The sequence below is a fragment of the Callorhinchus milii genome, unplaced genomic scaffold (assembly GCF_018977255.1).
Source record: "Callorhinchus milii isolate IMCB2004 unplaced genomic scaffold, IMCB_Cmil_1.0 Scaffold6, whole genome shotgun sequence".
Lineage (NCBI taxonomy): Eukaryota > Metazoa > Chordata > Chondrichthyes > Chimaeriformes > Callorhinchidae > Callorhinchus > Callorhinchus milii.
Genome location: NW_024704747.1, coordinates 17046933 through 17074666, shown reverse-complemented (window position 1 = coordinate 17074666; position 27734 = coordinate 17046933). Strand labels below are relative to the sequence as shown.

The 27734-nt window shown below is 42.0% G+C and overlaps 2 protein-coding genes across 5 annotated transcripts; one reads left to right on the top strand and one right to left on the bottom strand.

Moving 5' to 3' along the window:
* Nucleotides 1-764: 764 nt before the first annotated feature.
* On the bottom strand, nucleotides 765-7875 carry mettl21a (methyltransferase 21A, HSPA lysine). 2 transcript variants are annotated; one of them, XM_007890592.2, is made up of 4 exons: nucleotides 7800-7875; nucleotides 3817-3991; nucleotides 3288-3399; nucleotides 765-1646 (listed from the first exon to the last, which is right to left on the bottom strand). In XM_007890592.2, exons 2-4 carry the CDS (start codon nucleotides 3961-3963, stop codon nucleotides 1249-1251), a joined length of 657 nt encoding a protein of 218 aa, XP_007888783.1. In that variant the 5' UTR covers nucleotides 3964-3991; nucleotides 7800-7875; the 3' UTR covers nucleotides 765-1248. The 2 variants fall into 2 exon arrangements, with proteins under 2 accessions (XP_007888783.1, XP_042192066.1); XM_042336132.1 differs by lacking the exon at nucleotides 7800-7875 and adding an exon at nucleotides 6776-6786.
* Nucleotides 7437-27444, top strand: ccnyl1 (cyclin Y-like 1). 3 transcript variants are annotated; one of them, XM_007890589.2, is made up of 12 exons: nucleotides 7437-7524; nucleotides 7808-8018; nucleotides 10933-11007; nucleotides 15497-15531; nucleotides 17890-17907; nucleotides 19550-19650; nucleotides 20359-20394; nucleotides 21286-21337; nucleotides 22097-22216; nucleotides 22380-22546; nucleotides 24970-25132; nucleotides 26067-27444. In XM_007890589.2, exons 2-12 carry the CDS (start codon nucleotides 7826-7828, stop codon nucleotides 26181-26183), a joined length of 1077 nt encoding a protein of 358 aa, XP_007888780.1. In that variant the 5' UTR covers nucleotides 7437-7524; nucleotides 7808-7825; the 3' UTR covers nucleotides 26184-27444. The 3 variants fall into 3 exon arrangements, with proteins under 3 accessions (XP_007888780.1, XP_007888781.1, XP_007888782.1); XM_007890590.2 differs by lacking the exon at nucleotides 17890-17907; XM_007890591.2 differs by lacking the exons at nucleotides 7437-7524; nucleotides 7808-8018; nucleotides 10933-11007 and adding an exon at nucleotides 13136-13169.
* Nucleotides 27445-27734: the final 290 nt, after the last annotated feature.

Sequence of the window (27734 nt, the reverse complement as noted above, 5' to 3'; positions counted from 1 at the left end):
AACATGGAAATGCTCCAGAACCCAGTTAAATGAGAAAGGGTTAAGCATTTCCTCTGCTCCACTTTCTCCTCTCTTGCATTAATAGATCAATTTGCTAACATTGAATGAAAGCACCAAGACAATTCTGTGCTAATTGAAAGTCTGAGTGCAGATATAATCTCAGTGAATAATTAATAGTCAAGCAGTTAGCTTTCAATGTTAATTCAAGCCCAAATTATAAATGTTACTTGGTTCTTAATAAAGAAAAATAGTTGGGTAAATATTTAGTTCCAGCCTTTATTGTTCTGGGAGTTAGAAATGTGCATGCGCACCTCTGAACCTAAAAAATAATTGGAGACTCGCAAGACAATCATCTTCCATTGGTTTCTTTATTTAGACTGCCTGTCACAGCAACATTGTCAAAATGGCTCAAAGATCTTACAAATGAAAATGAACGAGGCTGAAAAGCACAAAGCAGTGTGCAGTAACTGTATCATATTTGATACAGTTCACTCACTTCACTCCCCCCCCACCCTCCTCAGCAGCACCAGCAACACTTAAACTGGAAATGTGCTCTCTCTGAATATTAAAAGTGAATTATAATCATGCTGGTGTATTGTGACCTTTAAAAATGTTCAAAAACCCTGAAAAACATCAAGGAGTTGGGATACGTAGGAGTCTGTTATCAGGTGGAATGTAATCAAGAGTAACTAACTAGGAGTGAATTATAGCTAGCATCCAATCGTGGGGTTCAGGATAGCTGGGTGGGGGGGGGGGGGGGGGGGGGGGGAGTTAAAGACTGAAACTAAGCTAGAGATTTGATATACTCGGGAATGAATACAGGCTTGTATCAAATCGAGAGGTTCAATATTACCCAGCAATGAATTGCAGGCTGATATGTAATTGAGATATCCAAGGAAGCTGGGAGTAAGATGCAGGCTACAAACTAATTGAGTGGTTCAGGACTGATACTAACTGTAATATCCCAGCTGTTAACTCAGCTGATATCAGCACAGATCAGGGTTCAAACTTGAGACCTGGGTTTGTGTGGCTCAATTTCCCTGGAGGGAATAGATTTACCAACTGGTAAATTGGTAGAGCTAGAACCAACTTTTCATTAGTTCGGGGCATAAAACAAACTCCCAAAACAAGAAGAAAGATTTGGGGAAAAACACTTAAACACGAACGGCAATTATACTCTCGGTGGGCACCGTCCTACACAGAGTACTGTGGTTAAGAGGTATTGTCCCAAATAAACAGTCTATTTGTTCAGAGGTCTTCCTTGACTGTTCTCTTCTGGGCCTTATAGACATGAACGTCCTTCTCAGCGTCATAGTGAATTTCCTCAACGGTGAATAGCTCTTGAAGATTCCTCAGGAATGTTTCGTCCCGTTCGTATCTGATGCGACAGGCAAGTAGGATCGTCGTCCGTTCAGAACTCAGGTATTCCAGAGTCTCCAGCAAAGCAGGGAACGTCTCCTCCAGGTAAACAATGTCTGCCCCTAGTATCATGTCATAACTGCCTTGCTCAAACTGCTCCAGACTCACACCCCAGTTTAACTCTTTAACCTGTGCTCTGGGCAGGACGTCAGAGCTTAAGTTTTCCTGGACATTTGACTCTAAGAATTTTAGGGCTACATCTCTGTCTGTGATTGTCACCTTGGCACCTGTTTAGGGTCAACAGCAACCCACCAAACAAAGAAAAATAACACATTTTTACTTTTTTAAAAATAAATTAGGGAGAAATTTGGCATTCCTCGGCCAAGCAATGTTGGGAATCCTCAGATAGAAGCATAGAGAATCAGAGATTAGAGAGTAAGCACATGTATGTTCCATGTTTTTCCAATCTCCAACACACATCTTGTTATGATGCAGGAGACAGAGAGGTGTGCAATATACCCAGAAAGGATTGTACATAATGAATAATGTGAATAAATAATAACAATCCTGGCATAGTGTTTTTCATGTTGTCAAGGCATCGCAAAGCACTTCACAGAATACACTGTAAAGTGGATTGACTGTGTATTTTGTGAGAAAAACTTTGCAATAGTTGTCAACAGCAATGTTCCACAAACATCCATGGAGTGAGTGACCAATTTTATTTGAGGTATTGTTGGCCAGGACACCGAGAGAAACTCCCTTCTCTTTTTGAGTAGGATCTTCGGATGTATTGGGATCTTTAACGTCCACCTGAACAGACAGACGGGAAACTTGGTTTAACGTCTCATCTGAAAGACAGGTTGCATAAACTTGGTCTGTATTCCCTTGCCCTTGAGGGGTGATCTAATTGAGGGTTCTAAAATAATAAAGGGATTCGACAGGGTAGCTACGGAGAAATATTTCCTCTGGAAGGGGAATCCAGAACACAAGGGCATAATCTTAAAATTAGAGGTAAGCCATTTAGGAGTGAAATCAGGAGTCATTTTTTTCATACAAAAGTTAGTGGAAATATGGAACTCTCTCACCGAAAAGTCTGTGAATGCTAGAGGTGGATAGATTTTTGTTAGGTCAGGGTATATGGTAATTGGAGTTGAGGTAAAGATTAACCATGATCTTATAGAATGTCTAATGGTGGAACAGGCTCAAGGGGAAGAATGGCCTACTCCTGTTCCTATAAGAAGGCACCTTTGACAATGCAACCCCCCTCCCCCCCACCTCAGTGTTGCATTGGAGTGTCACCTCTGGGATTATGTGTCCCAACATGAGGCTTGAATTCACAACCTTCTGACTCTGCCAGAATACGGACATGACCAGGGTATCACTCTGCTCTGACATGTCTGGAGGGAAACTGCGTTGGAGTCGAGTGCCCACCACATCAAGCTAGTGTCAAGATTCCTTGCCCAGGCATAACACCCACCCACACACACTCTCCTGTCCCCTTCATGCCCTGGCACCTCCCTATCTCTCCGACCTGCTTAACCCCCAGCCTACTGTCTGCTCAACTGGCTCCAGCCTTCTGCATGTCCCTCACGCCCTCCATTCCACCATCAGTGGCCGCGCTTTCAGCCACTACGCCCCTAAACTCTGGAACACTCTTCCTCTATCCCTCAGTCTTGCCCCTTCCTTCCCCATCTTCAGGTCGCGTCTGAGAACCTTCCTCTTCGACCGTGCCTACAGTCACCTCCCCCTCGCCCTGGCGTGGCTTCTTGCTCTGCCACTGTCAAGCGCTGTCGGATGGTATATAAATGCAAGTTGTTTTTATTGTTGTGCAGAGGGTTTCTAGGATTCCTCGCAAATTGAGAATGGGAATCTGATGCTTTTAACTCCAGGCTGATTTCACAGCTGACTGGGTGAAAGCCAACACCTACCTAGCAATGTTGCGACGATTCCGACCAATCCAGTTCCAGCCCCCAGCTCTATAACATTACGATCTCCAAGCTGGAAAGCTCCCAGTTCCAGATACATGCAAAGCACCACTGCCTGCAACGCAAAGGAAGGACTGCTGTCAGCATCAGCTGTATTGTATGAAAGCAGATGAACCATGACTGGTGTATGATGCTCTTTTATACAACAGATGTGGAGTGGAAACTAGGTACTAACATATCAGGGCGTCGGCAGCAGAGACTGGAGCTGCTTTCCTACTTGTGTTTGTGTCCCTGCAGCTACTATGAGAAATTGTGGCTGTTTCTGGACGCTAACCCCAGCAACAGTCAATATCGTCAGGAGCGGCAGGGTAAAGGGAGAATATCAGAACGAATTGGAGTAAAGGAGAGAAGTTAGGTTTATGTAACAAATGATGGTTCACATTAAAAACTGGGACTCCGCTCCCCCAAAACCATAGTATACTTAAGCGCTCTGAGACGCTATATACATGCAAGTTGTTGTTGTTATACTTACTGCGTCCCACACCACCGCTGCTACCCCAAGTTGCTTCCAGTCCTGTCGGATCACAATGTCCCGCTTGGCAAAGTGAAATGTTGCAGATGACTCGTGGAACTTCCGGAGCCCTGGCAACATGGCACCATCGTAGGGAAGTAAAGCCATTCTAGCGCCGGTTCAATGATCACCCGGACTGCAGGCAGACAGAGGAGGAAGCTGAACAAACTCTCTTTCAATATTAAACTGTTTTTGATAAAAAGTCTTCTCCATTACTTGCAATTGTCAGCAACTGTTGGAAGGCAAATAGAAGACCCAACTCAATATGAGTTTGACGTTCGTTCAAAAAGCTTATCAGACAGAATGCTAGTACATCTCCTAATTTGATCAATTTTGTGTGCAATGATGTAAGTGGATACATTTTATCTCGGAATAATTCTGAGGTAGACATTTGTTGTGAGGCACCCTGTTCTTGTTAACAGCGGGAAGTATTTCTTTACACGTTGGGGAATCCAACAGCTGAAACATAAGTTACCAGGAAGCGATAAGTTACCAGCCTCCTGGACTCACTTAAGAATCAGCTTGATGGTGTCATGGGAAGATGGCAGGGTAGGTATTCTGGAAGGACGAGATCAAATGGACTGAAGGGTTTTCACCATCCCTAGCCTCTTTCGTGAACAAACAGAACACTTTGCATTCACTGCGATGGTTGATGCATGCACTGGCATATTGGGCCATTCACTGCAGTACTCACTGGCACAGTATATCGAGTGCATTCACTAGTGCATTCACCACCTCAGTGTATCATTGTATTCATCTGTGTGGGGTATTTTTTAAAGTGCTTCGAGACAGGCGTTACCATATATATGCAAATTACTATTCATCCATTCACTTTCATTTGCATATCTGCCTGTGCTGGCTTTCCTGCTGGAGAACAGGCGTATTGCCAGATAGAGCAAGGAGTCAGTTTAGTGGATTATGTGGCACGGGAGTGAGCTCTGGAACAAGAAAATTTGAACTTGCTCTGAAAGGGTCAGTCTGAATGTGGATTTACCAATGAAGCCAACCATGTAATTTAATAAAGTTGTCATAGAGGCTGAAGATATTTAAAATTTCTATATCCCTAATCTTTCAGCACTGTAAATATTAATATGGATATGAATAAATGTTATCAGTGCTGCCATACGGCCTCATCTATTACCTGCTGCTAACAAAGTCATACTTCCTTGATCAATTTCCTTCCTGAACTAACAACTTAAAAGTATATTTAGACTTGCAATCTCAACGAGTCATTGGGAGGGAAATGAGACAAATTATTGAAACATGCTTTTCTTGGCTTATTAAGCCAAGGCAGGTCTGGTCTGGGGATTTTAAAGGGCAGTTAATTAATCCCCATTCTTACATTATCCAAATGTTTGAGCAATAAAATTAATGTTCTGTACCTTACACACAAGATGTGCAAAGACAATCGTATTGACCTCAGCTCCACATGCATTTCCCACCAGGGGGGCTAGATAGCAATCTGAAGCACAAAGCCTTTTTCACACGCACACCCTTTCCCCAACCCTATCCTTCCTAGCCCAGGGGTATTAATTTCAATTATAGCTTTCCCTGCTGCGGTCACTAACCGATCAAAGATCAAATCTGGGACTATCCTGGTCTCTGTGGCTCAGTTTCACACTGAGCAGTAAATTTACCAACTGAGCCTTGGCAAACAAGTAGCTTTTAGATTTTACTTTAACAGATGCTGTTTATTTTTTTCAACTTTTACGCAGTAGAGTAGCAATAAGAAACACTTAAGTGAAAGACTCCAATGCTGCATGCAACCTTGCAATATGGCATATAGTAACGGTGTATAGTTAGCAAATCAACTATGCTGTTGGCGGGTGGGGGGGATTGGGGAATGAGTTTATTTAAATCATTAGCCAGTCACTATTGGGACTGTGTGGAAGGTTCGACTGAAGTCAGAAAGCTGGCAAAAATACTTTGGTGAGATTAAACTTTTTAATCCGTTAACCTCTGTCCTTTCTTTATTTTCCTTTAAATACTTAGGCCCTTATATTCACCTACAAATACAGTCACTGAACTTTATAGTAAATGCTTTGAAACAGTATTTTGTCCAACCTTTCTGAAACATGCTACATGGTGCAAGCTATCATCACAGTGAAAATATCATGGAGCTTACATGTCTCTTATCCTTCTGACATCCAAAATGGGCTTTGCAGCCACTTAATGAATCATGATCAGGACTGGGAACCCTGGGCTGATTTCTCTCCCATGTTATCCCACCTATATAACACCGTAGTGTGCTTAATTCAGCCTGGCTGAATCCAGCTAAATCGACCCCGCTCCATCAGTGAAATGTGGGACCTTCCACCACTGTATGCCACACTTCGCAGTGCGCATTCGCAACTCAGCCATTGGGAGTGCTCCAGCAACTATCTGTCCAACCTGTCCGATTTGTGAAATCTTTTTGCAGTATTTATCGATTTTTGCTGTATTTATCAACACTGCAAATGCTGAGATCTAAAACGTCAATTTCAACAAAACGTGCAGCGTAAATGATGAGGAACATGCATTGGTGATTTATGTGTAAAAAATTACTGCAACGAGGCAGTCAAGTGTCCATCTCCATATTTGTTTCCCTGCCTGCAAACTGCACAGTCACCACACTTTACAGTTTATCCCGTGAAGTGCTTTGAGATGTCATCCCAACATGAGCGGCGCTATATCAAATGCAAGCGCTATTATTATTTGGACTATTCTTGCTCCGTTGATAAACTTTCTTTCTTTTCCTGATGACTTCTGAATTTCCCTGAAAATCTATCATGCGGCCAACAGAGAAAATAGTTTTCTTGTGCTCACGTGATGCCCACCCCAAACGCAGTTGCCAGGAAGTGACCGGTTTGCAATTAGCTGCAGGAACCCAACCTGACCATTTTTACTTTCCCCTCCAGATATTTCCAGTAAATCTACTTACTGTATCTCGTTACGAGAGAACCAGCGGAATAGAATTGGTAGGATGGGGCGAAGAAATCTCTGCAAAGAGGCAGGCAGGAGGCAGACATATGCATATCCTTGGATTTGTTTGATATTTTTATCGTCGTCCCCCCACCCTATCATCTAGTGATGGGGGGTGGGTGTGTGTGGGGGTTGGGTGCTACTTATTCTGCACAGCAATTCCGAGTGCGACTAAACCCGGATTGCGGTAACCGCGTCCCAGTATAAAATCAGTCTTTTGGGCAGTGATGCAAAAAAATACAAAAAAAATCCCAAATTGCTCCTTGTGTTTAAAAACACACACACACACGTTTTTTTCTTCATTTGGAAAAAAAAGCCCCTCCCTTTCCCTTGAAATAGCCTGTGGGGCTGTGTGTAAGGGATTGATGTCATCAGTTTGTCTATGACAGATCTGATTTTGAGTTTTTGCCCCCAAACAAATAAACGTGGGCGGGACTTTAACAAAAAGCCCCTTTAATTCACACCAGAGAGGCGCCGGGTGACTGACGGCGGAAGCGACCAATGGGGGTGAGCGGAGGCCGGTGATTGATCGAGCCAGTCTGACGTAGCCTGCCGTGGTTGGTTGGTTGGTTGACTGGTGGGCGGGGCGGAGCGGGACGTCCGGCGGGCCGAGGGGGCGGAGCCTGTTGCCATGCCGGGCTCCGGCGAGGAGGCGCAAAATGGCGGAGACGCATCAGGCAGTGAAATGAAGCCAAGGAGGCCGCGGGGGTGAGCGCGCCAAGAGGGTCGGGGGCTGCAGCTCGCCGACGCCTTACAGGACGACACGCGCCGACTTTCCCCCTTCACCTTCTTTCTCTCTCGAAGGCGGCAACTCCGTGCGTGAGTCGCGCCCCCTCCCCCGTCCTCCTCCTCCTCCCCAACCCCATCCCCCCCTCCCCGGTCTCCTCGAGGACGCGTTTAAATAACCGCTCCAGGCCCCGGGCCTCGGGTTAAATTTATTCTCTCTCTCCCTCCTCCACCCGCTTCTCTCCCCACCGCCGCACCTCAAAAGCTGGGACGATAGCTAGCGATGGGGAATACGGCGTCTTGCTGCGTGTCGCCGGGGGGCAGCCCCAATTCGTCGAGCCGGAGCGGAGTTCGGGGCCAGGAGCAGCGGCTGCAGGAGCGGTCCGACGCTTATCGAGTGGAGGCGGAGCTGAGGGAACCCGAGCCCGGCCCCGGAACCAACCTGCAGCACATCAGCGACAGGGAAGCGCCGGAGGGTAAGCGGGGCCGCACCGCACCGCACCCGACGCCGCTCTACTCCTAATTGATGTGACGATAATAATCCTTGTATGTGATACAGCGCCTTATCACGTCGTCCAGGCGTCTCAGAGCGCTTCACAGGTTACCCCGTAAGGTGAAGTGACTGTATTTTTGTGAGCGAGACGGGCAGATATTGCTCGGCTGGAGAGTCGCACAAGGAAGTTTTAATGGGATTATTTGGGCAGATCGGTCTATTAATATCCCCTGCAGCTGCCTCCTAATCCTGGTGCGAAAATGTTCATTGGTAGATGTCATGTTTGGATTTTTATTTGGCGGTGGGGGTGGGGGGGGGGGAGAGTGATCATCGCATTCTGCACCCTTGTCCCGCACTCCATTCCAGAAGCACTCCCTTCTCCTCCCTCAGTTAATGTGCCATACTTAGTTTCTCTATTAACTACTCCCTTTAATAAAAAAAACCATCCCAGATTTGTTTAAATGGGCTGCGATCGCTCTCGAATCTCGTTCCTGAGATTTATTTGATCATGATGTCTCTTGAGAGAGGACAAAGTGTTTATATTGAACGAATGTACTGAAAAGTTCAGGTGACAACGTAAACCAACGGAGTGAAGATCAAAGTGCATTAATCCCTTGAAATGTGCATCAAATCAAATGCGAGGATTATTATTCTACATTGTGAATACTGGTGGAATTTGGGGTGGGACTGACTCGCTGTTATTTTCAGCAGCTATTTTTGAACTGCAGTATTAGATTATTGGGTGCCATGGAGGTTTTGGTTTGATGCATGCCAGGGTACAACATACCCTGAATTACATATCCATATGTGACGATGTCCTGTAACCAGGAACAAGATTCATAAAGCCAACACCTGTCAAAGGTTTAGATGATGTAATAAACAGCAAGAGCAAAATTTGAGCAGTTTGAAAATATCATCTCCCCCCCATGCAGTTTGTGGCTAAGAATATGCTTTTGTGAAGGAGTGTAATACGCTTTTGTAAAAGAAGATATTTTGAATTCGTTGAAGGGCATGAACCTTTTGATATTCTTTCCCCCGCTACCACTTTTTCTTTGTCTGTGTTTCTCATAGGATGGGTGGTTTATTCCTGCAGCAGTGCTCGTACTGCCCTTTGGCTAGCTGCCACAAAGTGTACAACAGTGGCCAAGTGACAACACCTCTCTTATGTCCACTGTGGATTAAATTGAGTGGTGGATTAGACTTGATTCCTCTGACCTGCAGAGCTGCATTTTGGCACACTCAGTTAGTTATACCTCTCTCCAGTTTCTATTTGTGATTTTCTGTATCCAGATCCTCAACTTTTTTTTTCCTTTCTCTCCATCTCTCTCACTCTTTTAAAATCTGCTGCATACACAATTTGTGAATGTCACATTCCAAATCTCTCTCCAGACAGCTGTGCATTTATGAGACAAACTTTGTTCATTTATTATAATACAATTTAAATTTATATAATGTCTCTCATGTCAGGAGGACATCTCAAAACGCTTGATAATGTTGGCTGGGCATCCAGCCAGAAATAATAATTCTCCTTTGAGTTGAAGCTGCAGTTAGTTCATTTTACACTATTCATAAACTAGCTGTTAAATATCCCCAAGCATCTTCTGTTCAGAGACAGATTTATGTATAAATAATTTTAGAAGTATTTAGTTAGAATGCTGGTTTTTGCAATCATAATCTGAACATTCAATTCACTGAATATTGTTGTTGTTCCTCACTCAGTTTTTTAAAATGCAGAATTTACAAGCACCAAAATGAATAAATTTAGTTAAAAATTAGACTCTTGAGTATTAAATAGAATAGAGGTAAATATGCTGAATAATGCAGTGATTTCCTTCACATTCACTCAAAGGCTAGAAATGGAAGATCACTTGCAACTTGAAGTGTTCCTCTAAGATTATAAATAAGCATACTGTAATCTCGGTGTCACAGATAAAAAAGAAAGGCTCATTTGGAATGTTGGGCCAATGAACTCCTTCAGAACATGTACTGTTGTCATGTGAAGTTTGACCTGTTGCTCACACAGCATGTTCAGATCCAAAATAGTCTAAATAACAGTTTTGTTTTCACATAGCAATTTTACTGATGGGTCTAAAGGTTAATAATTGCCCAATTAATTACTAAATATCTCAAAATATATAACCACCAAATCTCAATTTATTTTAAAAGGATTTAAAACTATTCAAACAATTTGTAGAAATCTAATATAGTATATATCTTGTTGACACTAACGTTAGTTAGTTAGACTGGCTCTCTAATTATCAAAAGTGTTTCTGCTTCTTCCTATGGCAAGTTATTTAAATGGGGCTTTCGTTTTCAGTGTACGGGGATTTTTAAGAATGGAATGTATGGTGCTGATTTTGAAGCCGGTGTGGGTTTTCAGGTGCTGCTTTCCAGGATATTGATGTAAAGTTATCTTGTAAAGTAGCGTTGAAACTCCCAATCCAATATCGAAAACATCCACGCGGCATCAAACTCTTCCAAGAATTGTCCATGCCATCTTTGAAGTCCATTGGGTACTATTATTGGAGCCCGCACTTGCTGTTATTAATAATATATTTAGTCCTTGATGCATGGAATTTCTTGCATTATTCAAACATTACCCAATTGGGTAAAAGTCTCACTCTAATGAGCGTAGGTCAAAAAACATTGAGTGTTCTCAAAATTGAAGTTCTGTAACTACATTAGACGTTTTGAAAGGAAAATAATTTTTTGTGTGATACTTAATTTGGGAGGAAGCTCTTATATGGGCCATTTGAGGGCATTCGTCCTGTTATTTTGTGAAACCAGTCCAACAGGCGATGAAGGAACTCATCGGATTATATATGCTTACAACTTCAGATGCATTGATAATTTTTTTTCATCCAGTCTTTTCTTGTCCCTTTCTCCTTTTTATTTAGATCTGAACTTTGAATCTAATCCATCTGACCACCCAAGAGCAAGCACCATCTTCTTAAGCAAGTCACAGCCAGATGGTGAGTTTGTGAATGTTTCGTAATAGTGATTCTGCGGTGCCATTAAGTGTTCATTTTCGGTGCCCATTTGGAGGGGGGAGAAGATACAGTACAAAATTACATTTGTAAAGCACATTTCACGTTGGGAGGATATGTCCCAAGGCGCTGAACAGTCGGGGATTAGCACCCGAGCAGGGAGGTTGGGATCGGGTGGTGGAGGGTAGGAGGTGGCTGAAAGCATGGTCGAAGAGGAGGATCTTGAGATGTGCCGTGAAGGAGGCAAGGGAGGGAGCAAGATGAAGGGAATGTGGCATGGAGTTCCAGAGGGTGGGGCAGAGAGTCTGAAGGCCCAACTTTCAAGCTTCTGAAAGCATGGAGCAGGCCGAAGCCCGCTGAGCCGAGCGAACGGACAGGTTGATAAGGGTTAGCAAGTCGGAGAGGTAGGAAGGGGCAAGGCCATGGAGGGCCTTGAAGGTGAGAACGAGAATTTTAACCTCAAGATGTTGCTGTTCCATCACAATGTCATTGAACAAACCATGTGAGCTTGTGTTGATTCTGTTGTTTAGCTACTAGGATGTGGGAAAAAATCTTGCATTGGTGCTGTTCAAGCTTCTGAAAGCAATGTGAAAATTAAAATAGGAATAGCTGTTTTGTTACTCGAGGTGATGAGGCTTTAGCTTATGTGTGAGTGGTGGAATTCATGAACATTCGAAAGTACTTTTTTTTTCCTCTAACTGCTAGTTAACGGATGATCATGTATTGCAGTATGTCCTTTGGGCTACTAGTACTTTGATGTAGTGTTAGCTTCTTGCATGCATGTTCTAGACTGGTATCTGTTTCTAGCATTATAATCCAAAGTTAAGATATTGAAGTATAAGTTTTGGTTTGACGTGCATTGACTTCTGCACAACGTGTTCTACGTGTCTCCTTCAATGCAGTTGTAGCTGAAGATGAACTTTGCCTTGCAGTTATGGTGAAATTTGCTTGCGTCACCATTTCAAACATTGACGAGAAATGAATTCAGGATGTAAGTGGGTTGGGACAGTTCTTGCACTGGCCAAGTCTGATAACTTGCAGAATCAGCACAGGATTGGGTGGGTGTAGATCAGGAGTGAAACTCCGCTACCCAATTCATTTAACCTGGAATTCCAATTCAGTGTTGTCATCTGGTACTTTGGGGCAGATGTGCAAAAGGAAAGCTTACAATTACTCTCTCCCTGTATCAGGTTTGCTAAAGAATATTTATAACTTGCATGTTAGACAATTTTCCCTACTCTAAAGACCCAGCAACCAAGTGTATGAGACCCCCAGTCCTAGTCACAGCCATATTTGACTGACTGCACTTAGCTACTATGATGCTGTATATACAAAATGTTTACCAACTTGATTTTTGTTTTATATTTGGGCTGAATTATGTCCTGGTGAAGATGATGACCTCCTTATCTTGAAAATTGAACACTTAATGCATTTCACCAACAGCAATAACATTTTTTTTAGCACTCTCCTTGTAGAATAACAACGCTTTCAACCAATGTTAGTGTCAGGTAGAACAGGTTAGTGTCAGGGTACAGCTCCTATTGTCACATTGTTGGCATTTGAATGTTGACCCATGGTAACCTTGTATATTTTCACCTGTAGGAGACGACTCATCCATAAGACTGGGCTTAAAACCTCAGCACCCAGGGGTGGAAGCCCAATTTTAGACTTGTTGTCAGCCAGTCCTAGTAATTAACAGTTTTGAATGTTAGTCGCCTATGTGATATTCCAGCACAAACCATACTGAAACTGTTAACTTGCATTTCATTTGCTTTGATCTGACTTAGCATTGCAGGCATCTTACTGCAAGAGACACCTACGCAATCTGCAAGATCCTTTCACTAATAAACTAATGTTTATTAATGAATGTATCACCTCAAATTGGGTTGTGGAAATTGTACCTTTTTCTTTCTTCCTCCCCACATTTTCTTATATTCCAAGTACTTCACTAAATATGTTTGCGATTTGAGACGCAAAGGGGCCTTTTAGTTGCCTATTTCATCACTGAGATGCAAATACTTAAACAACCTTTACATTTGTTTGCCTTCAGAGCTGTCTGTCAACCATAAAGGTATGACCAGGACTGCAGGCTCCAATCTGACAGCGACCTGGGGTCCTGGGTGTCAGGGTGACCAACAGCTCTGCAGGTAAACAAATGCATCAGTATTTTTTTTAACCTTGTTCTCAGCATTGACTCGAGTTTTTTTTGAAAAAACTTTTCTTGTTGCAATAAAGTGTTGGTTTACTCCACTTCCTCTTGAGTTCACATTTTGTTGTGGATCGAATTTTAAGATTCTAAGATTAAATACGTGTTAGTTATTTCTGTAGGACAATTAACGTTGGTGTACTGTAATCATCACTCACAGCCAAGTCTGATCCCGATCTCATCCAGTATTTTCTGGAAGGTGGGAACTAAATACACCTAAGCCAGCTGGACTAATGGCAGGAAGATGCGATCCGGTGAGCGGGAATTTCCGACTAAGTGTAGTATCTAAGTGTATTGCCGGTACCGGTATTGTAATTATTTGAATCCTGGAGCAGAATATAGTGTATTTGCTATCTTCTGCTCGCAGGATTCAAACAGTCTGAGTTAAATATTGATATCCCTGACCGGTGTGAAGGCCAGCAAGGATGGTGAGGCTCTCAGCGCTGTGTTGGAGCATACTAGGAGAATTGGGCTGGCAGGATTCTACACGTGCCTGTAGATTTTTTTTTAAATGTTTTGGCGTGGGGCCTGGTCCAGCTCGCTACAAAATCCAGATACCCACAATCCTGTAAGCCGAGGTTTACTATTGCCTTCTGCCAATAAAAAACTTGGCCATCTTATTTTTTTTCTCAACCCTTTCCTGCTACAACTGGCACTGAGGCCAGTTGTAGTTCCCTTACCAGCTGACTCAGATATGCATTGAGACCTGGACCTTCCTAGTCTTTATGGTTCAGTTTTACATTAGGCAGTTGCTTTACCAACAAAGCCATAGGGTAATATCCCATACAGCATTCTCAAAGGAATTGCTCAGTTATTGGATTTTTCCACTTTGTATGCATCCACTTATTTTTTATTTCCCCCCTTCCACAACCACTTTATCAAAAAATCCATTGTATTCAACATACTTGTACAACAAACTATAACTCTTTGGTATCTTAAGTGCCTGAACTGTTGTGCACAGAAATTTTGTGGCTCCTGAATAAAGCAAATTGAAATGCCTATACTCTGAAGCAGTTTGGATTAACTTGTAATCTCCTTTGTCTAAAACGCAAGGCATCTGATGTAAAACAACTGAAGAGACTGCCTGGATAAGGTTTGAAAGACAACTGTCTCAAGGACAGCTGTTTTATTGGCAGTATCCATGTCAAATTGGAGGTATCCAAATGGGACTGTGTGTACAGCTCACTGCTGAACTTCAGTGATCCACACAGATCAATAATCTGAACCCTGGTTGATTCGCAGTAATAAGTGATTTAAAAGGTTTTATAAAAATGAATCTTGACTAGCTCCATCAATGGCCTGGTGGGTAAAAGCACTTCCTGGTGCAGTACTGGACAGGACAGAAGGTCGCAGACTTCATGTGTATTCTTCTGCGAGTTTGCTTTTCTAAGACAGGCCAACAGTTGGGATGTTAAATTGGAATCGGCTTACATGAGTTAGCATGGGCAGTTTAGTCTTCCTTCCTCATCTTCAGATCACGCCTGAAGATCTTCCTCTTCGATCGTGCCTACGGTCACCTTCCCCGACTCAGTATCGTGCTCCGCCACAATCAAACACTCTGTGACTCTACCCTGTGTGAGGGACGCTATATAAATGCAGAGTTGTTGTTATAGTCCTGACCTATTCAGGCAGTAGACTGTACTTTCACATTTTTTTCAGGTGTGGTTGGTAAATCAGTCCAGTCTGTTGATGCGAAAGTGATGCCGATAAATGGTTTCTGAGCATTTTTCTTCAAAACTAAACCTCAGTTACCACCAAATGTCTTCACAGAATCCTAATTGCAGAAGGAGAATATTCATCCCATTTTATGTGTAACCAGCTAGGTCTCAACTATCATTTTTATGCCATTTTGCTTTCTACCTACAGACATCTCTTTGGATCCTGTCAGATTGCAAATTTGGTTTTGTCACTCTCTACTGATATTTTGCCCCTTCACTTCCTCCATTTGGTTGACAAAAATTCTCATAATGAATCTTAGTGTTATACAATGCAGTCCACAAAATACTGCAGAAGTATCTGTATGTTACTTGACCCAACAGTCTACGTATTGTGTTCTTGTCTGCAGAGGATATCTTGTTCACACTGTTTGTTTCTAATCAGTGTAATGTAATTAATAATTTTCTCTGAGCTAGCAGCTTATCTTGAAACTAATGTCCTGGGCACTTACCCTTATGTAAAAGACTGTTTACCTTTATAAATTGATTGTATTTTTCTATGCCACAAGTTTATTTGACTGAGCAAGTTTTAAATTAGATTTTTTGTTTACAGTGAGAGAGAAGAGGAAGAGCAACCACATAAATCACGTAAGTGCAAACTTTGCTTCTGCTAGTTCAGTGGACGTGAGTAATTGCAAAGATGTTTTTTTTTACAGAAGGTAACTGAGAAATATTTGTCAAGTTTAACTTTAATTGTTGAAGGCTGGGGTTATCTCATCCTATATGTTGGTTGAGTAGTCTCCTGGGGAAGTTGAACCAGCTTCTAGGTGGCAAAACAATCTTTCGCCTGAACAAAAAAGATCCTGTATTATCAGAGACAGTATTCTGTGTGCTGTCTACCAAGAGTTATAGATTGCAATATCTTTTTTATGATTAACAATATGTGGTGGTGCGTTTTGCAAGAATATAGTCACTTTAGGAAGCTTATCCTCTTAGCAGATGTGACCCACTTCACTAAAAGGTATCTTCACCCGTAGACGTCTGCTCTCCTCGGTGACTACCGATGAAGCAGGTTCATCAGCTCCATGTCTACACTGAGTTAGTTGATCTGAAAGTCAGAGCAATGGTGGGATGCTGCAATTGCTGCTGTTTCTGATTGCAATCCAATGATCCTTGCTGCAAAGATGACATTGAACCAGGACAGTATCAGACTCAACTGATTGAATGGTCTTGCATCACTGACTGTCCAGCCTCACATGAAGAATGGCCACTTGGACGACGTACGGAAAGGCTGTTAAACCATAAAATTAACTGGGAGAGGGAGAAAGTAGGAGTGCTGGGCGGTAGGTGGGGAAGCAATAATTATTTTTAAAATCTGGTATTATCATCTTCATAGATACATAAGTTTAAATGAAAGTCAGCTGGTGAAAAGTTTTGACAAATTTAGTTATTAAATAAAATGTACTTTTTTCGCTGTCTATGCACTCGCATCTCAACCCACAGAGTTGCACTGCCATTTCCAAGAATGCACAAGCATTTGCATCATATGCATCATTGTCATGTTGTAAAATAAATCCCAGTTTTTCTCACAATTTACCCCATTTTATGTTAAATATTCTCCTTGAGTTTTTTTTTGACAGAAAAAAATACCCCAAAATGAACACAGGTTTTATTTCACGAATGGTTTCATTGGGCAGTTGAGGCAATTGTGGATACTCATCACCGTGCTTAAGAGTATCCAAATATGCCACCTACATATAGAAATCTGTGTGTCAGGAATGCCCACTCTCTCCCTAGAGGAATGCATTCTTGAAATCCTGTTATCGAGCTTCAAAACACGTTAGTGTTACAATAGCATTTGAAGCACAGCAATGCAATTTCAAGCTTTCTGCGCACAAGCTGTCGCCTTATGTTCGGATCTTACTGTGCTTAGACCTGAAGTATGATGGGATTTTGGTGCCACCTAGTGTTCAAAATACTTACTGCCTTAAGATTGGGATTTAAAGAATAGAGGGAAATCTCATTGTAACTGCAAAATGCATTTATATAGTGCCTTTCACATCGGGAGAACGTTCAAGTATATGGGCGACCCAGTAACACCCTTTGATGCAACGCTGCCTTGCTTATAAGATGGGTGGGCAAAATACACTGATGTCAAACCATGAAAGTCAATCCTTTTATGACAATTGTACGGTTAGGTTAGGTTATGAATCGGGAGAATAGTGTGAGCTTGCGCAATTCATTGTGTGGGAGCTGTTGCCAGCTTTCTGCACACACGCATCCCCTGTGATGTGCCGAATTTGAAAGCTTCAACCCCCAGCTGCTGTTCACCGCCCTTGCCTATCACATGGGTTGGAATTTCCTGTACCCAACAACCTTGTTATAGTACGGTTCCCCTGCAGTTGGTTTCAGAAGAAAGAGGTACCACTACCCAGGAGAGCAGGTAAACTGTTCACACTGTTGCTGCTGGATGTAGTGACCACTTGCTCTCAGTGGGGAGAGAGCTGATGTGTATGGAGCATGGAAACATAGAAAGTTTACAGCACAGAGGAGGCTATTTGTTCCATTGTATTTGCAGGTATGAATTTCCCTCTGAAACTATCTAATCACATGCTCTTTAATATTTGTTTTAAAGTATTTATCCAGCTTCCTTTTAAATTCTGCTAATGGACTCTGCTTTAAAAAGCCATTTGAAGTAAAACATTCCATAGCTCTCTGCACAGAGAGTGGTTTCACTTCACTGGTTTAACATTCCATTGGTGCATACTTATACATGATAAACCAGCGTGGTTTTAGCCTGTTTAATTTTGTTTCTGATGGTTGGTGTCTATTCTGTCTGGTATTCTCTGCAAAAAGTAAGTGGTCGTGTTGTCAGTGTAGTTAATTGATCCAGCGACGCATTCGTTTTGTAAATGTCTGAACCATTATTTGTTAAAGTCTTGATTGTTTTTATTAAGTGAGGGTAATTATTCCTGTTTCTCTTTCCCACTTCTCTGGTCTTCTCAGGTTATGCGCCAACTGCAGGTGAGAGGGTAGATAGGTAACCCATTTCTCAGCCTCCTTGAGTGCCACTGAACTGGATGCAACTGCATTACATCGCATGAGTGTTTTGTAGTGTCAACTTGTACGCACGGAATGTTAATTCAAAAACCATTGTCAGCTGCTAATAGATTTTTCCATTGTTTGTAAGCAGTTTGTTTGCATGCAGTTCCTGTTTCCATGCAAGCAAATTGGTTTCTAACTGTATCTGTTTAACACTGTCTGGCATTCTTTATGGAAACGTCCCGCACCAGGCTTTGACTGGTACCATTGATTCCATCACAGGCAAACCGTTCAATGTCCCATTTCATTGCCTAATTATCTGCAAACTTTGTTATCGTTAGACTGGAGAAAAGCAGAACAGGTGACCTTTTTTTATAAAATGCATTGTGTTAGCACCAAGTCACCAGCTCTACTTTTCCCCAGTCTAGGTAACGAGATTGTACAGTTCAGGTAATGAATGGGATATTGCACAGCTTATCTATGGTGACATTCGAGCTGCTAGTCACTCGGTGTGCTGTATTCTGTGCTGGCTTTATAATTCTGCTCCCTGTAGTGGGATCTTCAGTTTTGGTAGAGCAAACTAGACAGTGCTGCTGCCTCCAGGAGGTTCTTCACCACCAAAATAACCAATATGTATGAGAACCTTAGTGTGGCAAGCTAAGCAGAATTACTGGTTTTGCCAGTAAAAGTGGCCAAGCCTTGGATCTGCTTGTGCCAGCCATTGATTGAACAGTATAAGAGGCCCCAGCAAAAAGTTTCATCAGCTTTATATCACACTTTGACCTACACTTTAATGTTATGCCTCATTGCTATAGAATAAATCTGCAAAATATACAGGCTGGTTTCTACAACCCTGAGGGCTCCATCGGAGTACAGGACTGCTTCCTGTACTACAACAAAGTAATTGTACAAGCAAATATAGCATTAAAGGGAGTTGGGACAGCCAGGAATCCAGGATACTAAATGCTCAAGAGTTAGAGGCCTGTTTAAATTAAATCAGTGGTGCACTTAAAGGGGTTCTGTACTATTCTGTGTTCTTGGTGCTATGGAATTTCACTTCACCGCTGATGATACCAGTCGGTGCTGAAAGTTTAGATTTGCGACGTTGTTTCTGGCTGTTTAATGTTTCCCAGAGGCTGGGAAGGACTGTATGTTTCCAGTGATGAGAAACACCCATGCACAGCAGATTGAGCACTCTGCTTACCCAAGACCACCAATAAAGAGTGCTGGAGGTGGGGCTTACATTGCTACTGCCATCTCTGGTTGAGTTGGGCTGGTGCTGAAGTCAGTTGCTTAGGTAAATTCCGTCTCAAGGGAATCTAGGCACTGATCACGTTGAGTCCTACTGAATCTGGGTACAGTCACCTGAGATTGTTCATCTAGCTCCTAGGAGACTATAGTATCAACAAAGGGGGTCGCCAGAGATCTGGAAGCAGCTTGGCTGTATTTACCTCTAGAGTCGAGATGGAACAGGAGTGAAATAAGAGTAGAAAATACAGTAATGGGTTTGGGTTATTAAAAAGGAGCAGAGCAATATTTCTGATCTGCTCAGCAGTTTGTTTCCCAATATGCAGTGTCCTAAGTTCTTTTCAGTCACATTGAGAAGCATTTCTCTTTTTTGCAGGTATCCCCGGGTCAACTAAGTAAAAAGTACAGCTCGTGTTCTACAATATTTATTGATGACAGCACTGTTAGCCAGCCTAATCTGAAAAGCACAATTAAATGGTAGGTGGTTACTGTTGATTTGTTTGAGATTTTTGTATTGGTTTGTGGAGATCTTTTCAAGCACTTTCTAAAACCTTGTATTTTCATACTTTTATCTTGTAAAACAAATTGCATTCAAATTAATCATTCCGATTGGACCTATTTTCATGCAAATGTTGATGAGAAGCAGGTTGGTCTCATGTTATTGTGGCCAGTATTCCTTACTGATTATGAAAGTTTTACAGTATAGAATACTGCAATGAATTTTTTAAGTTATAACATACTGTCGTCCCTCTCCCCCCCCCCCTCCCAATTCCACCAACCCACTAGGACATTCTAAAACGTGATTGATATCCATGTTTTTTATCTCAAATTGCAACATTTCTTATAAAGTACCAAAAAAAAGTCAGATTGCTTGTCCAATCCATTTTCCTGTATATTCCTCCCGATGTGAAAGTCTCCTTATAAATGGTACTTTGTATTATATATTGAGGTGCTGTTCTATACCGAGCACACTGCTTTTACCATTTCTGTATTCTATAAATAAGCTTCATTTTGTACTGCCTGTACACAGTCCACCTTCTCTCTACTTCTCTAGAAGGGAATGGAGACAAGAGAGGTGATGTGTTGAATTAGTCCAGTCTTAGGAAATGGCATAAACGTATACAGTAGTTTGAAATCTGATTTGAATTATACAACTTCAATTTTAATAACTTTCTTTCCTTACAGCGTTACGCTTGCAATATATTATCACACAAAGAACAGGTAAATATTTTTCTTTTTCTCAAAATGCTTCTAAATGCCACCAATTATCCAGTATCTTCTCATATCAACCAGATTTGCAATACTACAATAAATGGATTTTCTCCAAAATGTCAATGTGTTATGGAGTGCTCTGGTTATTATTGATTGCACTGTTTGTTTTCAGGAGGTTATATGCTATAATTTGAACACTCGATTTATGCCTTTGGGTTCAATTAACCTCTTGAATAGCTCCCTGTGACTTTAACAAAGCACTGATAACTATATGGGGCATTCTCCATCATGTCTTGCGTTCAAGCAAAAATAATAATAGAAATGTTTCCTTTTTACCTAGAAGAAACTGAAATTAATTGTTCCGAAGACTGATTTCATGCTTTTAGTAGGGAAATGAGAGTACAAGGGAGGGAGCCTTTAAAGAAACTGTTTACAATTCCAGGGGTGATATTCAGGTTGATATTTGTGTCTAGTTGGATTTCAAACTCCAACCTGTTCATGTGGTAACATTCTGCATCGTCAACAAGTTTAAAAATATATTTTTAAAGGAAAGTGCTATCAATGTCGTGCGTCACCTTTATGTCTCGCCTGCGGTATAAGCTTTTGCATTGTTGATGATATTTTTCAGTTTCCACAATGCAACACTTGTTGGGTAATGTATTTTTAAACCTAAGTTGGTCACTATGATGTATTCTGCAATGTGTTTCAGACATGTTGCTCCATGATAATCTCTTTACAGTATCTATCTGTACATCCAGCCCCACCCCAAAGCAGCAGATTTGTGTTTTTACAAATTGCCATGAAACCTAGAATTCTGCTGCTTGTATTTGCAGCACATTTTACACTGCACAATTTTTTAATTAGAAAATGAGTAAGTGTGATTTCTGTGTTCTTTTACAGAGATTCAGACAGATCGTTAGATATATTTGATGAGAAACTGCACCCATTGACTGTAAGCTCTTCATTTTCTTTTGACCTTCCCTGCCTGATTAATAAATTAATAGAATTAAAATCCTGCAACACCCTTTCAATTTGGGGTGTAGTTCTCCATGGTAATACATGAATTAGCAACATACACAATGGTTTGCGTGCCTGTTTCGATTCTTTACTTCCCTTTCCCCTTCTCTTCTTACTCCCCCCACCACCAACACTGCCAAAGTTTAAATGTGTAACATTTGGTTCTTCAGGTTATTTGCATCTCCACACACACACTAAGCCCCCCACCCCGCTCCCCCCACCCCCATGCCAGGGAAGGGGAAAGTAAGATTCCAATGTAATGCAACATCATAGTGTTTTATATGAATATGGACCTTCATGCGGTATGCTATGAATCCTATGTTATTTCTGTAATGGAGTGCTGTCCAACACAGTTATAAAATGATTAAGATTGTTTTAGGGCTTGGAAGAGTTGTTTGTAAGCCATCATTTTATGCAGAGGAATGCTTTCAGCCCAAACACATCAGTTTCTACAGTCTTTGTCTGGGCCATCCATGAAAGAGGGGCTTGGGGAGTTTTCCACAGGAAAGTTGGGAGATTGTGTTGTATTGATGGTTTAAACGGCATAAATCAGATTGATGGCTTTACCTGCTTGCTTACCTCTCCGCTGACCCCAGAAGCTTAAAGATAGTCAGGGGAGAATGTCAGGGTATCATTATCATATTTGTACTGAGTATTGAGAATACAGCTTCTGAAATTTTATGTCTTGTTACAGAGAGAAGATGTGCCAGTAGATTACTATAAGCATGACCCAGAACACAAACATATTTATCGGTTTGTACGAACGCTCTTCAGTGCGGCTCAGCTGACTGCTGAATGTGCGATAGTGACATTGGTAAGGAATTCATTTGAGTTATCTGTATTGTGCAGTTTCCGTGCGATGCCCCCGAGAAAGAGATGTTCCTCAATATTTTGGGGATGTGGATTCACTGATAAACATTAGTTCTTTGTGTCTTTTTATGCAACGGGTTCAATAAGTTAAACCTTGTTTCTTGCAGGTATATCTGGAAAGACTGCTAACATACGCTGAGATCGATATCTGTCCTAGTAACTGGAAGAGGATTGTACTGGGTGCCATCCTCCTCGCTTCCAAAGTTTGGGATGATCAAGCTGTCTGGAACGTTGACTATTGCCAGATCCTGAAAGACATGACTGTTGAGGATATGTACGTATCTAACTCAGCCTCCTTTAAGCCTGTCCACGTCTCCTACAAGGACTTGGAAAGAGACTAGTGTTGTGTTAAAGTGTGAATGATTGAATTGTGTTCAGCCTATTATTGGAGTTTGGCTGAATTAAGCCTTTGGCTATATTGTGCCTGGATTCGCAAGTACGACTTGCCACCATTAGAATACAATAATACAAATTATATAGTGTCTTTCACATTTGGAAGATGTCCCAAGTTTTGGGCAGTTTAAGACTTGCACTCTGGGAGTCGGGGCGGAGGCTGAGCCTGTGGGGGTTGGAAAAATGGCTGGAAGTGAGGTCAAAAAGGAAGGTCGTGAACGAGGCGTGGGAAAGTGTGCGTTGAAGGGACTCTGGATGTTGTTCTAGAGGGTGGGGGCAGACCATTATCAGGCTATTTTAGACTCACAATTTTGCAGAATCAGATTCCTTTTAAAACAAATCTTAAAAGCATAACAATAGTGTCTTTTACTGAAATAGACACTAAAACAAGTACTCCTGAAAATACCGAGTGTATATATCGAGGATGTTAATACAATTATACAATCGCCTTGAAAGATGGGAATCCCAAAGGGGGACAGACTATCAATGGGAAGGGGCATGTTGAGAATTGAGGGTCCAACTGGCTGGTAATAAGTAGCTACTTCACAACTGGTAACTGAATATCTGCAGTACAAGTCTAATATGTGTAATCAGATACATTATTTAATGGACTTCAGACTTGGAGGGGAGAGTTCTATATGTATTCTATATATAAGTTCTACAAGCTATTAACTGTAGATTTTTTTTAACCAACATTTGAAAAGTAATCAGTCTTTAAGCTCTAAACTGCCCTGAATTCCACTCTTCTCCTTCAGTCTTCAGCCACTCTGTCCCCACCCTCTGGAACTCCACACCACAGTCCCTCTGCCTCGCCCCCTCCCTTGCTTCCTTCAAGACCCTCCTCTTCAACCGTGCTTTTGACCACCCTCCTTTCCCCGACTGCCCTCCACCCTCCCCGAACCCAACCCCCAACTTGGGTGCGAAATACTGACTGTCCAGCGCCTTGGGATGTCCTCCTGATGTGAAAGGCGTTATACAAATGTAGTGTTGTTCTTGTTCTCTGTGCGGGTTTGGTGGTATAATACACAGAATTGCCAAATGATGAGACGCGTGTGTTTGTGCCTCACCTACATCAACTGTACAGTCAGGAAAAAAGTACCAATTGGAATCTTTAAGGGATTTTTAGACCGTGTGTCCAAGGTTCCATCCCAAGCCACAGTTGGCGTACATCAATGTCATCACAGCATATGGTGTACAGTATATTTTAGATGCTCCATTGCAGATTTGTCCTGGAGTGCAAGGCAGTGGATTTAAAACCGGCTTGAGCTATCTTTGCATTAGTGTCTTTGTTAGTTTGTTCAAAATGGAAGGTTATTAAAGATGAGAATAAGTGGATGTTGTGTAAATCCATTTTTAGGTAATTATTAAATAAAGTATATCTAGAATTGCATGGCGGCTGAATGTCAAGGACAGCAGAGAGCACTCCTGCTCTGTGCTCCCTGTCTATTAGTGGGTTGCATAGCTGAGCGTGCAGTGCTCCGTCTCCCGTTAAAAGCCTTTCTCTGATGCAGCTCTGTAGCTTCAAGAGCCCTCATCCACAGAGATGATGATAGCAGTATGCTGCGTCCATTTGTTTCTGTAGCAACGAGCTGAGTCCTTTGTGCTTTTCCTTTCCAACAAACCTCTTCCTGCTATCAGCCTGATATAAGTGGCCATGAGTCATTTGCTGATAATGCACAACATATGAATACCTTTCATCTGATCCAAAGAACGTTGTGGACTTGTGAGCGAGCTCAGAAAATAAAGGACTGAAGATTTCAGTCATTAGAGATGGTGGGGGAAGGAGAGAGATGAGAAGAATGAATTCTGTGTTAAGAGTGCAGTGGGCTCCCATTTGTCATTCTTTTAATGTGCCGTATTCTAGTTGTTAAGGAAAGGGTTTGTCAGCAAATCTAAACCCCAAAATGCAGTTTTTGCTGTTTTTAGTTTTGCCAAATAGTTTACATTTTCACAAGTTTGTTGCACTGCAAGAATGTTGAGCGGTGGAGGGATCTGGAGTTTCAATGGGAGACAGCACATTTTACTGTTGCTAATCTTACTCGGGGAGAGTGTGTGTTGTGCATGCCTGTGTGTGTGTGCGCGCATGTTTTAGATTCAGTGTTATTTTATGTGGACTGATGTCGAGACATAATTTACCTCCGCTAATTGTATACAGGTGTATGCACAGAAACTTTCATGGTTTCTGATTTGTTGAGGCTTAAATTTTAAGATAAACTGATTGTTTACATGAGATTTGGATGTTAATTTTATGCCTTCAAGACTTGGTCTTTTAATATATTTTTCCCCATGATCACCTTTTTGCAGGAACGAGATGGAGAGGCAGTTCCTAGAGCTGCTACAGTTTAACATAAATGTCCCTGCTAGTGTTTACGCCAAATATTACTTTGATCTTCGCTCTCTGGCAGACGACAATAATCTCAACTTCCCTTTAGAGCCACTCAGCAAAGAGCGAGCACAAAAACTTGAGGTAATGACCTTTTCTCTGGTATTAACAAATTTGCCGCGTTGTGTTCACGGAAATAGGAATAGTCTGATTCTAGGGTTGGTTCTTCCATAGTGTGTTGAAAACTTTGGGACAAATGGATAGTTTTGAATGGTTCCAGTTCCATGCTGTGCATTATTACTAGCCTAAAGTCTGCTCCTAAATCCATGCAAATTCAATTGCTGAATAGGGCAGTGCAAAATCAATGTCCCAATTCATTTCACTAATTTTTCCTTCTCTGCCCCTGGAATTACAATCAGTGCCAGTGATAATGTTTTACAAGTGCAAACTGTTTATCTGCTGTATTTTTTTTAAGCTGAGGCCTATAGAACATGACTATCTTGCATGGGGGGTGGGTGGGGGGCATGTCCATAACATGCTGTTCAAGGAAAGTGCAGGAATCGTGCTTGAAAGATGGATGGTTATAGATGTGAACAGCAAAGAGTGATGTACTGAGCAGGTGAGGCAGCATGTGAGGCAACAGGTAGCTGTGAGGCAGCCTTGCTGTTCACGTCTGACTTCTAGCACCATTTCCAATGTTGATTTCTCCCCATTACGCAGGGTTACATCTGTAGTTATTAGACCTTCCTTCCAGTTTCCTCCCCCCACCCCACCCACCCACAACCTGCCTGGGATATTTCTGGTCCTAACTGTACCACCCAAACAAAGATCAGGTCAGAGCCAAGTGCAGTTGGGGGTTAACCCATGAAGAGAATGTATATTGAGTCGCTACACACTTCTCAGAAGCTAGCTGCACATGGCATTGACACTCTATGAACCTGTCCACCCTCTAAGTTGGGCAATGCTAATGGTGGGTGGGGGCACGCGCCTTGAGGAGGAGACAAATAGACTAAATGTGGTGTTTTAAGAAAAAAACGCATGAAGCTAAAATAACAAATGTTTCCCCCCCACCCCACAGGCAATCTCCAGGTTGTGCGAGGACAAATATAAAGACTTGAGCAAAGCTGCTATGAGGCGATCACTCAGCGCCGACAATTTGATAGGAATTAGTCGTTCTAATGCCGTCCTCTCCTAGAATGAAGACCCTCTTCGGCCCGTATTGCACCAGGAGAGACCGATCTTCCAGTTGGTGGCGCCGTTCGTCTGCAGATGAAACCCAAACTGCAGCCCCTTTCCCCTCTGGCCCTGAAGAGCACACTTGGGATTTTTAATGTTCCACGTTGGCCACCCCTCTGCAAGGCCCTTTTAGAAAGGCAAATTCAAGACACTACACTGACACAGCAACCTGCAGTGTGAGGAGATGTTATGCTTACTGTGTAGGCCTACAATTGAGATGTTCATAAGGTTTTATGTCAAATGGTTTTAATTTCTCAGTATGATTTTAAAGAACAGCATCCAGACAAACATGAATCATGTTGAGAGGACTCCATTGGGGCAGCAGCCAGTGTGAAAGTACCAGGGCAGGGGAAAATTATAGACAAATAAAACCAACAATGTGTACTGTATGTATGAGTTTGACCAACAACGAGCTGTCCAAGGGTAAAGATCCCTTTTATGTATTGGTTGGACTTCAAAAGCAGCTTGTGTCCACAACCTGTTCTGCAATGTCTGCTGTAGCCTTGCTTGAAAAATTTTGGAGGGACTTCTTCCCTCCTCTTCCCCTTTTGAATGTCTCCCTCGCCACCTATTCCTGAACTTCTCCCATCCTCCTACACCCATTGACCCAAGTTAATATGAGGAATTTGGCTTATGTGGGAAATTCTGGATGCCCATGTGTAACCTTCCACTCCAATGTGCCGCTCCTCCAGTCTAGTCAGTTCAGGTGTTTATTTTCTTTTTGAAGATGACAGTATTACCTCAGAAATAGGCTCTTATAATATAGCGAGCCTAAAACTAAACCAGAAACACTGTCTTGCAGTGCTTTTAGCAGCGATTTGAACAAGCTTCGTGAACTGAGTTTTACACTGCAGTATTTTAATTCATTGCTTTAAGACTGTTGTGAGCTGGTAGGTAGAGAAAAGGACATTCTTGGTAGGGTTGCTTCAGTGCCAGCCTAGTCACTCAGCTGCTGCAGCAGCATGTCAGCTTATCAATCCAGTATGGAGCTTCTGAACCTTGGGAGATTTGCACTGCTAGTCCTTACTGGGTAGCATCTTGATGGTACCAGTTGAAGACTTGTACCACAGGGTGCTCCTGTTTGTAACCAAATATCCAACTTCAGTTTCTATTGCAATCTAACTTTATAATAGTTTAATACTGAAGCGTGTCATTTCTGATGATCCCTGTACGGCTACAATCCTAAGGCATGTGTATCTAAAACCAAAATCTCTGCCTACTGTAATTTGTCTGTCTACATTTCATTGGCTTTTAGTTTATTTTTAAACAAATGATTCTATATAAACATTTTACATTTTTTTCTTTGTCCGGTGACTCCTCAGTGCACGCTTTTACTTCAAAGCATTTTAAACACTTGCGATTATGAGTCAATAGCAACTTCTGTAACAGGCGAGTTAGATCGTAGATTGCCATTAGAGGAAAGCTGGTGTTGTTTCAAGGTAATATTTTTTACAGAGGCTTTTACTTGCCTGTGTTTCATTTTGAGAAAATACTACGTTATAATTCAAAC

Excerpts from the sequence above, each read along its gene's own strand:
- ccnyl1 (XM_007890589.2), top strand. The coding sequence starts at position 7,826 with ATGGGGAATACGGCGTCTTGCTGCGTGTCGCCGGGGGGCAGCCCCAAT. Across the intron at positions 11,008-15,496 it reads AAGCAAGTCACAGCCAGATG|TGAGAGAGAAGAGGAAGAGC; the intron begins GTGAGTTTGTGA and ends TTTTGTTTACAG. Across the intron at positions 21,338-22,096 it reads AGAAACTGCACCCATTGACT|AGAGAAGATGTGCCAGTAGA; the intron begins GTAAGCTCTTCA and ends GTCTTGTTACAG.
- mettl21a (XM_007890592.2), bottom strand. The coding sequence starts at position 3,963 with ATGGCTTTACTTCCCTACGATGGTGCCATGTTGCCAGGGCTCCGGAAG. Across the intron at positions 3,400-3,816 it reads CAGCGGTGGTGTGGGACGCA|GCAGTGGTGCTTTGCATGTA; the intron begins GTAAGTATAACA and ends TTTGCGTTGCAG. Across the intron at positions 1,647-3,287 it reads AATCGTCGCAACATTGCTAG|GTGCCAAGGTGACAATCACA; the intron begins GTAGGTGTTGGC and ends GACCCTAAACAG.